Raw genomic sequence first — 13,347 nt, forward strand, 5'->3', positions numbered from 1 at the left:
ATGACCACTGATTGCATCTCATCCACACAGCTGACCATCCTTCTGCACTAAGGCTTCTGAAGTGGTTGGAATAAAATGGTGTTGTTTAAGATTCTACCCAGGAGAGTGATGCCCAAGGAAAAGAATTGTAGTGGAGAAAATTTGCCTGAGAAATGATGAACAGATCCAAGCCCCGTAGGTCTACAAGGGGAGGAGGTTGGGCTCTGTCCTGAAGTCACGAGAAAACAGAGAACCTTGAAGTCCTCTTGCAGCATTGAGCCTGAAAGGGAGGGGCAGTGAAGCCACTCCTTTTGAATTCTAGTTAATGATGGCAAAGTAGGCAATTTGAAATTTCCATTTTGAGATTCAAATGTGAGATTTTGGAAAGAAGTCCAAACAATAAATTCTTAAGCTAATATTTCTAAGTTAACTTAGAAAGGATATTTTATGACTATTTTGAAAATGTAAATTCCACAATTGATATTAAAAATGTGAAAGCAATCTTGGAATCTGGCCTGGGCACATGCTCTTGGCCCGAGGACAGTTTCCCACTGTTTAAAGTTGTTCTAGGGGTTCTGGGCTGGCCTCAACCCTGCTCTTCTTGACTACATTCAAGGAACAATGCCTTTAAATTCATTCAAAGCACCTGAAGGGGAAAACTCCTAAACCCCTAATATATACAAGTAAGAAACAAATAAATGCTTAAGAGAAATGATTAAGGGGGTTATAAAAGAGAATTTGTCCCTGGTTGCTGTGGACAGCGTGTTACTCATCAGCAACTTCAAAACCTGTGGGATGCATGGCCAAGAAGAAGGAAGGAATTAAATTCAATCCATTTGGAACTAGTTTCACTAGTTGACTGAAAATTACACATGGTTCAGTTCATTGGAGTCAGTGTGGGGAGAAACCATGTAATTTAATCATCAATTTGGTGTGCAACTGAAGTGAGATCTGCCATACAGCCAACTCTGTGGAATTTTTCATTCACTCTTGGTCACAGTGAGGCATACCTTATGATGTAGAACCTGAAGCCATTTCATTAAAACCATTGGTTTTCCTTGGTTTTTTCACACATATATATTTTTTATTTTCCCAAATTCCAACTGAATTTTTTGGCCACAAATGCTTGATGATAGAAACTTAAGTAAGTGCTTTTAAATTTCAAGTGATTTCCTTTGAGAAATATTTGAGAAAAGAGCCATCAGTAGACACAGGTTCGGGCCTCAGGTCTGCCACAATAGGAGGGGATTGCATTTTTTTGCAATGGACAGTACCCTTGAAATTTAACCTAATATAAAACTCAAGACTAACTCTGCCGAAGGATGAGTGTTTCTGTTGACCAGCTAAAAGCAGTAGTGCTATACAATAATAACATAAGGAAAATTAACAACTCATTTGGACATGAGCTTTCAATTTAGGCAATTTATGACAAGTTTTAAAATTTGGGGGGAGGATTGCAATTATTTCAAATTTTATGGATAATGTGAAATTGTATTAATAATTTTATGGTGCATACATTTAAAATCTGACAGTTCAAGTTTGCAGAAAATAGGACCACATTGGCACCTGGCTTTGGGACATCTGGACAATCTCTTATGCCTCTTTAACCTCAGTTTCACAAAAATTAAAGACAATGGAGCTTGGATGAGGTCAGGGGTTTTCAAACTCTATTTTGAAAAGAACCAGCTCTCTGGGTGGATAATCAGAGGGCGTCTAGGCAGGATGAGGGGGGCTGAGTGAATGAGACCCCCGACCCTGTTTCAGCCAGTACATATATACACATTATGTCTTTAACAATTAAAAAATAATTGAAAATCATGGAATTAGATGATCTCTAATGACTATTGACTTTTCTTCCCTCCACTCTACCCCCTTCCTTTCTCCTTTCTTCTTTCCTTCTGCTTCAAAAAATGCAAATAATGGAATGAAGAAATAAAAAGCCTTCTTATGGAACATAACAAATTCCACCTTGAATTATATGTATTTCTTATCACCTTTCCCCCTAAAATCTTGAGTCTCCCCAAAGGACTGTCTTGCTCATTGTCATCCCTACAGTGCCGGCATACTACTGTGCCTACAGTCTGGTTCATAATAAAATTTGTTGAATTCGGTTGAACAGAAAGGACCCAGAGACTATTGGCTCCTCTTTCCTTCTCCCAATCGGCTGCATTTATACATGTTCCCTTAGGTGCCTGAGTAAGCACATGGCGCTTTGCGCTGCATTTAGATTGCATGTTTCATCTCTGATGGGCTTGAAGAGGCCAACCATCTCTCCCCCCAGGCTCTCAGCAAGTGAAGAGATTCGTCCTGGGTCTAGCTTTCTGAGAAGAGCTAAGTAGTCAGAGTCTCTCTGGGCCTGCAGTGTATGCCTGCTGTGGCTTTGACATTTTTCCACAGCAGAATCCACACTCTTGGAGAGCTTGGTTGAGAGGAGGTGGCTGAAGACTGGAGAAAACTGATGACGCTTAATTAACCTTTATCTTTTTGCTCATTTGGGAAGAAAAAATCATTTCATTACTCATAGGACTTTTTTCCAGTAATTTTCTTAATGATACAATGGACTATGGATGCAAATTTTCTGTCAAGCAGTATTTCATTAACGAGTACACTATTTGTTTCTGGAAAGCCTGGAGAAAAAAATATTATTTTCCTATTGGGCCCTACTCCACAAATGGACATTTAATTTACCCAACTTACATAGAGGTCTTATTTAAAAATGTATCATGGGGCCGGCCCCGTGGCTTGGCGGTTGAGTGTGCGCGCTCCGCTGCTGGCGGCCTGGGTTCGGATCCCGGGCGCGCACCGACGCACTGCTTCTCCGGCCATGCTGAGGCCACGTCCCACATACAGCAACTAGAAGGATGTGCAACTACAACATACAACTATCTACTGGGGCTTTGGGGGAAAAAAGGAGGAGGATTGGCAATAGATGTTAGCTCAGGGCCGGTCTTCCTCAGCAAAAAGAGGAGGATTGGCATGGACGTTAGCTCAGGGCTGATCTTCCTCACAAAAAAAATAAATAAATAAAATAAAAATAAAAATAAAAATGTATTACAAGGTTCATTCTTATCTTTATTGGGTGTTTTTACTGACTCCCGGAGATTTAATCCCATAAACCTCAAAAAAAAATTTTATTATCCAAATGTCAGGTGCAAGACCCAGGTTTAGAGTATCTAAGCACACGGCTGGAAGCTTAAATCAGTTATGAACAGCCAGAGCTGACTGAAAGGTACTGGGTCTACTTACTCCATTTGCCTTTCCAGAATTAAGGGAAAGAAACACCAGTGAGAGGAAAGATTATTTTAGTACTACTCAAATCGATGTGCTCATCATATATCTGAGGGCACATGGTATAGACTGTGGTCCACTGAGAGAATCCTGGCAGATCTACACTTGTCTACCGTCCACTCTTAGTGAATAATTGTTCTAGATAATGGTAAACAAGTTAGATTCTACACATTTGCAAGAGGATTCAGGAAAAAGGATTCAGGATTCAGGTCAGCTGTGAGTGGAAGGCATTTATCTGCAGATCTTGGGTCTCTCCCATGTTTCTAGCACCTCCACTGGTGGGCTGACTAAGGTGTAATAGTTGTACATATTGTTTAAGCAGCCTTTAAATTGCAGGTGAGCTCTTTCTTTTGTGCTTAGTAAATCTCTAAAAACGTTGTTCCACTCTAAGGTCACCTGCTATTTACTGTTTGTACGGCTTAGCCATTAACAAAGAGCTATTTTCAAATGACAAAAGATAAGGCCTGAAAAATTCTTAGTTTTGTTCTGGCTCTGAAGCACAGACCATACTCAACATTTTTAGAAATTGGGTCATAGGGCTCCAATCTTACTAACCACAGGACAATTTATCAAGGGCAAACTTATGCTTGTTGCATACTAAACTCTCAAGTAACAGTCACGACAGGGACCTGGATTTCTGCAAGAGTCATTATGAATCTTGATTTTTAAATTTTGTCAGAGGAGGAAGTTAGAAAGTGTAACTTAAAGGAGCTTCAATGTAAGTGCATTCATCCAGGGCACCCTTTTCCCTATTTCTATAGATAATCAAGAGTTAGCTTTAATTGCTAAATCGGTAGGAAATTTCAAACCTATCTTCTAAAAGATAAGATAATTATTCTTCTTTGATTCAAAATGTGGCCAGTAATTCAATATTATACCATTTATGCCAGAATGGTGTTGCTATTCAGTATTCCAGAAAGGAAGCACGTGACGATATTCAATTAATTGTGGACGCAAGGACTGAAACTGAGGAGGTGAGAAAAAGATGATGTGACTGATGTTTCTGGAATGAATAGTGATAATATCCAATTCTGAAAGTAGGAGAGGGTGAGGGATGCCCATAGTTAATTGTGTTTACTCTAAAAACAAACCCACCACGTTCAAATTTTAGGTACAATCTATATCATTAAAGGGAAGCCCTTGCAGGTGAGTAGCGTTTGGGGCAAAGCATTCAAGGTCTGGGATTTCTGTTGACACAGATTCCATGAGAATCTTGGGAGACATTATATGGGCTTAGACTAAATGACCTCTTAGGTGCTTTCCAGCTCCCAAATCTCATGGTCCCATGGTGATATACCAATAAATAAGAGAATGCGGCTACTCACGTGGTATTATGCCTTGGTTAGCCAGTTGTTCCTGGGTCCTTCTCTGTTGAAGTCGTAACTGCAAAACTTAGAAAAAGAAGTGTTAGTTCACGAGTTGGGCTAAATATAGCTACAATAGCTTATACTTGCATCATACTATTTTTACATAGCTCTTCCTATTTTATTTCTAGAACAGTCTGGAAAGTTTGTGTGAAGTACGTTTTTATTTCCGTTGTAGACATAGAGAAAGAAGGATGAGAGAAGCTGAGGGAGTTGCAGGGTTTTGCAGCAAGTAGGTAACAAACTGGGATTAGAACTCTTGTCTCTTCTTTGAAGTGAACGTTATTTTTTCAGCACCATGTTCTCTCTCTCTCCCTACTATACCACTTGGGAGATGAAGACCATCAAATTCTGCTGGAAATTTGCCCATGATCTCAAAAGGGGAGAGAGAGTGAAGAAAGCATAGACTTTGGAGTCTCACCTGGGTTCAAATCCTTTCTCTACGCCCTCCATAGGTGGGTAAATCTGAGCAAGTTGCTTAACCTCTCTGACCCTCAGTTTCCTCGATTGTAAGTGGAAACTATGTCTACCTTGGAGGACTGCTATAAAGTTTGATAAAACAATGTATGCAGGTGGCTTAGCAGAGTTCCTGGCACATAATAAGTCATCAATAAATGGTAGTATTATGAGAATCTGGAATCCATCTGGAAATTCAAAGAAGGGCTATCAGAGTCATTTTTTGCTTAGAAAAATTAAAACATTGTAAATTGTCAAAACTATATATTATAAAAATGTATGTTATTACCCTTATCACATATACTTTATATGTGATATAAACTTATTATATATATATAACATATACTTAAAGACATATAAGTACTGAAATATACATATATATTTAAATTATGAGTGTAGCATTTGTGATTTTCTCCTTCTCCTCACCCTCGCCCCCTAAAAAATTCTATCTTTGGACATTTAGTCTCTTCCTCATGGATATTCCATTTGCTCAGGGAGATTCTGAGTTTGCCATCTTGGTTCCTGAGTTTAAGTTGCTCAGAATAAGGATAAAAAGAGCAGAAGTTTGCAAAGAGACGGATTAGTTTAATCAGCTTAAAATGAAAAGAGAGAACAAGAAGTGCTTTTATGAAAAGAAAATTAGAGCAGAGAGAAGAGGTACAAAAATGAAAAGACCATGTGGGCTGACTTTCAAGTTTATTTAGTATTTCAGAGTGAGGGTTCAGAGCAAATGCAGTCATAAGATAAACTGACAGAGTAATGGAGAAAGACATTTTAAAAAGTGTTGCTATGGGTTTTGAATTGGATTCTCACCAACCTTCTTTGGGAGAGACTAATGTTGTTGAAATGCTTTTAATTACTTTTGGTTGCTAGACTGTGCTTCACTGAATAACCTCATACGAATCCTTGTTAGGACTGGACAACAAAGAGGACTAAATTATTTTACTTTGTGAATAAATGAAAACGATATGAGAGTTTGTTATTTAAGCCCTCCTTCAGACAAACTTCCCACTAATAAAAACTGTAAACTCTGAAAAAAATATAAAAATAACTACCTGAGGACTCTGAATGGTAAACAAAATCAGGCAGAGTGTAGAGGGGAGTTGAAACTCAGAGAAGCGACTTGCATGGGAGTTAGTTTCCCACTTAGGGGAAAACTGAGAGTGACCTGTAGTCACGAAGTGGTGGGTCACAGGGAACTAAAACTCCAATAGAAAACCTACTCATCTTTCTGGCCAAAGAAATCAGGGAACAGTACTCAGACACCATGGCTGACCACCAGAGACTGAGGGGGAAAGCATGCAGGGGGGAGAGCTGGAGAAGGAAGGGATCCCCTAACTCTGTATATGAACCTCCACAAGTTTCAAGTTGATCCCTTAATGATGTTTCTATGGGACAGACTCAAAGCAGCATAGCAAAGTTTTAAAATAAAACTGAAATTTGAATATCTGTGCACATAGGTAAGAGAGAGCTTAAAGTTTGAATCCACCTGGGTTAACTGTGTACTAACACAAAAAACATGAGCCTTCTTCAGAGAATTGTAGAACTCAGATTCTATGTAATATAAGACTCATAATGTTCATGATACAATCCAAAATTGCTTCGTACACAAAGAACTAGAAAAATGTGACTCATTCTAAATGGAAAAGACAATTTACTGATGCTACCCTTAAGATGGCCCAGATTTTGGAATTATCAGACAAGAACTTTAGTTATTTTCAGCTATGTGCAATGAAGTAAAAGAAAACATACTTGAAATCAGTGAAAAGATAGGAAATCTCAGCAGCAAAATAGAACACGGAAAGAAACCAAATGAAAATGTTAAAATGTAACAGTAGAATATCTGAAAATAAAAGTTCACTGAATGAAGTTAATAGAAAAATGAATATCGGAGGAATGAATTGATAAACTTGAAGATAGACCAAACTGAAGAGGAGAGAGAAAAACGATGGAAAAAACTGACAGAGCCTCAGGGACCTGTGCCACAATATCAAAAAGTCTAACATCAGATAATTAGAATCCCAGAAAGAAAGCAGAGAAATAAATAATGGACTCCAAATTCCCAAACTTGCTGAGACATAAATTCACAGATTCAAAAAGTTCAACAAACCCCAAACCAGACATATTCACAGAAAACCACACTTAGATACATCATAATCCAAAGGCTGAAAACAAAAGATAAAGAGAAAATCTTGGAGGTAGCTAAGGAAAAACAACACATTATAAAGAAGGGAAACATTGATTTGAATAACCGTAGACTTCCCATCAGAAACCATGGAAGCCAGAAGATAAAACAAAAACAAAAATAGGGGCCAGCCCGGTGGTGTAGCAGTTAGGTGCATGTGCTCTGCTTCAGCAGCCTGGGGTTTGCAGGTTCGGATCCTGGGTGCGCACCAACGGACCGCCTGTCAAACCATGCTGTGGCTGCGTCCCACACATAAAGCAGAGGAAGATGGGCACAGATGTTGGCTCAGGGCCAATTTTCCTCAGTAAAAAGAGGAGGATTGGCAACAGATGTTACCTCAGGGCTGATCTTCCTCACAAAACAAAACAAAAATAAAAATACAACACAACACAAAACAAAAAACCTGTCAACCCATAATAAAAAATAAAAGAATAAAAGTGAAATAAAGATATGTTCAGGTAAAGGAAAAATAAGATAATTTGTTGCCAGCAGACTTCACTACAAGAAATGCTTAAGGAAATTCTTCAGGTTGAAGGGGTATGATATCAGATATAAACCTGAATATTTAGGAATGACTAAGAGTATCAGAAATGATAAATATCTGGGTAAATATTAAAGATTTTTCTTTTTCTTCTTAAGTTTTAAAAAATACATATAGCTGTTTAGAGAAAAATTGTAACCTTGTCTTGTGATGTTCCTAAGGCATGTACACATAATACAGATAACAACTATAACATAAAGGGCCCTTGATGCCTGCAAAGCTTTTACACTTTACATTCAGTGGCATAATATTAACTATATGTAGATTTTGAAAATATTAATGATGTATACTGTAATCCCTAGAGCAACTAACAATGAGGTACAGCTAAAAAAACCAATAAATTAAAATGGAATATTAAAAAATTTTCAAACAATCCAAAAAAAGGGCAAGAAATGGAGAATATAGAACCAAAAAGTAGAGGGACAAACAGAAAACAAATAATAAAATGGTAGATCTAAATCCAAAAGCATCAATAATTGCATTCACTATAAATGGTCTAAACAATCAAATTAAAAGGCAGACATTATCAGAAGGAATAAAAAAGCAATATTCGGTTACATGCTGTCTACAAGAGACACACTTTATATATAAAGACTCAGATTGGTTAAAAGTAAACAGATGGAATAAAGATATACCATACAAACAGTAAGCATAAGAAAGCTGGAATGGCTATATCAATATTAGATGAAGTTGACTTACAGGCAAAGAATATTACCAGTGATAAAGAAGGGACATTTCTTAATTATAAAAGGGAAAATTCATCAGGCAGACCTAGCAATTATAAATGGACAGGCATCTAATAAGAGCCTCAAAATACACGAAACAAAAACTGACAGAATTAAAGTGATAAGCAATTTCAAAATCATACCAGGAGATTTTAAGATCCCTCTCTCAACATTTGATACAGCTTGATAAAAAAATCACTAATGACATAGGGGTTTTGAACAACAATGTCAATCATCTTGATTTAATTGATTTTTATGGAGCTCTACAGCCAGCCCTGGTGGTCTAGTGGTTAAGATTTGGCACTCTCACCACCACAGCTTGAGTTCATTTCCCAGTTAAAGAACCACACCACCCATCTGTCAGTTGTCATACTGTGGCAGCTGTGTGTTGCTGTGATGCTGAAAGCTATGTCACCAGTACTTCTAATACCAGCAGGGTCACCCATGGTGGACAGATTTCACCCAATAACTGCAGGGAATAACATTCTTTTCAAGTGCATATGGTACATTCACCAAGATATACTAGGCCATAAAACAAATTTCAATAAACTTTTTAAAAAGGATTGAACTCATAGAGAGTATGTTCTCTGATCACATTGGAATTCATTAGAAATTGAAAGCAATATGCTACTTAGGAAAATACTTGGCAATACACTTCTAAATAATTCATGGGTCAACTGAATGATAACGTGTTTACAATATATTACAGTTTACGAAAAACAGCTAAAGCAGTGCTTAGAGGGAAACAGAGTTTTAAGTGCTTATGATAGATAAGGAGAAATTTAAAATCTATGACCTAATATCAGGAATAAAAAACTGGGTTATTACTACAGACCCTACACATTAAAAAGGATAATAAGAGAATATCATTAACAAATTTGTGCCAATAAATTTGACAACTTAGATAAAACGGGCAAACTTCTTGAAAAATACAACTTATCAAAATTGATATAAAAAGAAACATAAATCTGAATAGTGCTATATTTAATAAATAGTTGCATTGATTACCAGAAACTTTCTTCTCCCACCAAAAAAGAACCTCCAAGCCCAGATGGTTTCACTGGAGAATTCTATCAAAATATTGTCATTGGAATAAGTTATTTTCCAAGTTCTCCATCAAATAACTTCCATATTCTACATATTACACCAGTAATAGATAAGAATCCTCAATTATTTTGTATTTCAATGTCACAGATCTTAATCCAGCAAAGGAAAAAAGAGCTATCCCACTGCTAGAATCAACCATTTTGAAACCTGTTACAGTTCTCCAGACATAAGCTATTTTAACTTAGATTGAGTTTGATTAAGCAATAGAAGTGAAAAATATGAAAAAAAAATTAGAACAAAAGAATTGGAAGAATTGGAAGAAAATATATATCCCCACTTGTGGAATTTGGTGTATGGTTTGAGGCTAGCCTATAACTTTAATTTATTCCAAATAGTCGGCAAACTATATATATCTGCCATTTATTAAATAATTTTCCTTTGCTCACTGATTTCTAATGTCACCTTCATCATTTATTAAAGTTCTAATATAAGCCATGATCTGTTTCTAGCTACTTAGAAACAGGTACTATCATTTTCTCTCTTCTTAGCAGCAAAAGTAGTAAATGTTTTCTGTTTCAAAACGGCAAACTGAGAACACACCATATTCCTATAAATAACAGAAGTGACAGTTTAAAAAAAATTTATATCTACGTAGGAAAAAAAGAAGGGGATTCTTCAGTGGATCGGAGCTATAAGTAATCTATAAGACATGAAAAGAATACGGGATTGATTGGATTGGAAAACTACATCCCAAGACATATGCAAATGAGTGGTTGAAAGCCATGCCAAGAATCTTCCTTGCTCTGGAGCAGAAGGGGGTCTAAGGCTCAATGTAACAGGGTTGTTAGTTGGGGTACCAAAGTGAGAGGTCAATCTCTACCATGTCCTGCACTGCTCCCCATATTGGACCAGGAATTGGTTATGGGGATGGGACTGTCTGTCTCCAGGTGGGAGCAGCAAATATGGCATTTTGGGAGACACGGAGGTGGGCTCGAGATTGTTGGCAATACCCAAGGGGTATCCTTCATTGCCTGAAACTAGCTACTGGTCATCCTGTGCCTTTCTGTCAATCCCTGAAATCAGATCAAAGCACAAGTGTCAACAACATGTCTTTTCTCGACAGACTGTGCTCCTCTGTACATCAGACAGTGTAACAGGTATCCACAATGGGACATTGTGAGGGTACGATCAAGAGACTTGTACTCCGAGAGAAACGTCAGCACTACGAAAGAAAGACTCCAAACTTACAATGAAAGGACGTATACTCAAGGTAACAGTGTGAACCAATGGAACAGGTCTTTCTCAGAGACAGGCAAGAGAATTTTCATTAATTAAAAATAAAATAAAATAACCACCTCTCATCCATTAGGATGGCTATTATTAAAAACAAAACAAAACAGAAAATAACAAGTTTTGGCAAGAGGATGTGGAGAAATTGGAACCCTTGTGCACTGTCGGTGGGAATGTAGAATGGTGTGGCTGCCATGGAAAACAGTACGGTGGTTCCTCAAAAAATTAAAAATATAGCACTCATATGATTCAGCAATCCCATTTCTGAGTACATATACAAAAGAGGTAAAAGCAAAGACTTGAAGAGATAATTGTACACCCATGTTCATTATTCACAATAACCAAAAGGTGGGAGTAATCCAAGCGTCCATCGATGGATGAATGGATAAACAAAATGTGGAATATACACACAATAGACTATTAACCAGCTTTAAAGAAGGAAGGAAATTCTGACATGCTACAACCTGGACGAACCTTGAGGACATTATGCTAAGTGAAATAAACTAGCCACAAAAGGACACATATTGTATGATTCCACTTATGTGAGGTATCTAGAGGGTCAAATTCATAGAGACAGAGAATAGGATGGTGGTCACCAGGGGACGAGGGGAAGGGGTAATGGAGAGTTACTGTTCTAATGAGCATTGAGTTTCAGTTTTGCAAAATGAAAAAGATCTGGAGATGGATGGTGGCGATAGTTGCACAACAATGTGAATGTATTGAATTCCACGGAGCTGTACACTTAAAAATGGTTAAGAAGGTATGTTTTATATTATGTGTGTTTTACTACAATTAAAAAAATAATAAAAAAAGAACTAAAGACCAAAGTAAAACTTAGTTCATTAAGGTAAACAAACTCAAATGTGTGGCTGAATATCAGAATGAATATAGCTAAAAACGAATTAGTAAGCCAGAGGATTGAGTTCAACTGTTCTCTGAGTATGGAACACAAAGGGATAGAGAAGTGGAAAGCAAAATCAGTATGTTCTCAGTGTAGAAACATTGCAAAACAAAGAGAAGCTGTCAGGAAAAAAAAATACTTATCCCTGACCTGGAGATAATTATTATTAATACTTGATTCATGTACCTGAGATCCTTTTTCCTATATATTTATGTGTGATCATATAAGTTTTCCTTCACTAGCTGCTTTTTATTAGTAATGTATCACAGGTATATTCCTATATCATTTAATATTCTTCAAAACATACTATTTTATTATCTGCATAGTATTTTTTTGTTATTCTATAAGTTATTGAACCAAATGCCCATTATTGGATATTTAGTTTGTTTCCAATATTTTACTATGAAAAACAGCAGTGGACATTCTTTGTAGTTAATTTTGGGTCACATCCTCAATATTACTCCAGGATACACTCCTAGAAGTGGAATTGTTTGGTTACAGGAAGTGTCACATTTGAAGGCTTTTGGTACATAAGGCAAATAGCTCTCCTGAAAGGTTGTTCTGATTTACTTCTGGCTGGTGAAGCGTCGCTGGGTTGTCCACTGCCCTTGGCCTTGCTGCACTTATCACTTGGACACTGCTGTAATCTTTCTCTTCACTGAAGCTGGGGGCTTGGCTGCCAGTTCAGTGCTCCAAGCCAAGAGAGAGTGGCCAAAGGGCCCAAGCCAGGATGATCTTGGCAGTGGAATGTGTCCCTGGGTGGCTTCTTCTCTAGGTTTGGCAATGCTCTGATGCTAGAGGTGGAGCTTGAATGACCACATCCCTTTCTGTGGCTGCTTCCCCAGCACGTGGGAGAGCTCTGATGCTTTGGGCAGAAACCTTGTGTTTGGTGAAGCAGGCTTTCCCTCTGGGCACAGCTGTCCTCAGCTATTGCCTGGCCTCCTTCCCTGTCTGTTTGTGCTTTGCTGAGCGGCATCTCCCTCCCTGCTCTCAGCTTGCTGTGGCCCTCTGTGTCCCCAGAGTTCTTGGCAAACCTCCACCGTAGCTAAAAATACTCTGAGCAGAGGGTGGCTTTTTGGCTCATGCCTTCCCTGCACTCCTGGTTCTATTTTATATTGATACAAATTACAGGTGTTCATGGAGCCTCTCTTCACTCCTTCGAGGCCATGTGGTTATCTTTGGGAGGTGAAGGGAGGTGAGTTCTTGATGTCTTTTCCATGTCATCCCATTATGTTCTCTTATGGTTCTGGCATTTGGGTGTCAGTCTTAGTTTCCAGAACCAAAGCAATTTTTTTCCACTATTTTTGCTCTCTGTGGCCGTCGTCATCAGAATTGGGGGTCATATGTTTGCACCCAAGTTGCTTCTTGACTCAGAAGTCCTGGGCTCTCGATTCTGATTTCCTCATCTGTCTGGCTATTCTTGTCCCAGTACCGCACTATTTAACTGATTCTAGACTTATAATAGATTTTCATGTCTGATAGGAAGAATCTTATATTACTATTTTTTTAAATAAATGTTTCTTGACTACTCTAGTCTATTTTTTTCCCCCAAAATGAACTTCAGGACCAGA

General features: G+C 37.9%; 1 protein-coding gene across 1 annotated transcript in view; it reads right to left on the bottom strand.

Moving 5' to 3' along the window:
- The window catches only part of MYOCD (myocardin), a 94,034-nt gene that overhangs the window by 51,409 nt on the left and 29,278 nt on the right, over window positions 1-13,347 (bottom strand). The window contains exon 2 of the mRNA XM_004433048.3: window positions 4,593-4,658. Within this exon, the coding sequence (XP_004433105.1) occupies window positions 4,593-4,658 (66 nt within the window). The remainder of the gene's footprint in view (window positions 1-4,592; window positions 4,659-13,347) is intronic.

Source organism: Ceratotherium simum, chromosome 16 (genome assembly GCF_057802395.1).
Source record: "Ceratotherium simum simum isolate JZ-2026a chromosome 16, ASM5780239v1, whole genome shotgun sequence".
Lineage (NCBI taxonomy): Eukaryota > Metazoa > Chordata > Mammalia > Perissodactyla > Rhinocerotidae > Ceratotherium > Ceratotherium simum.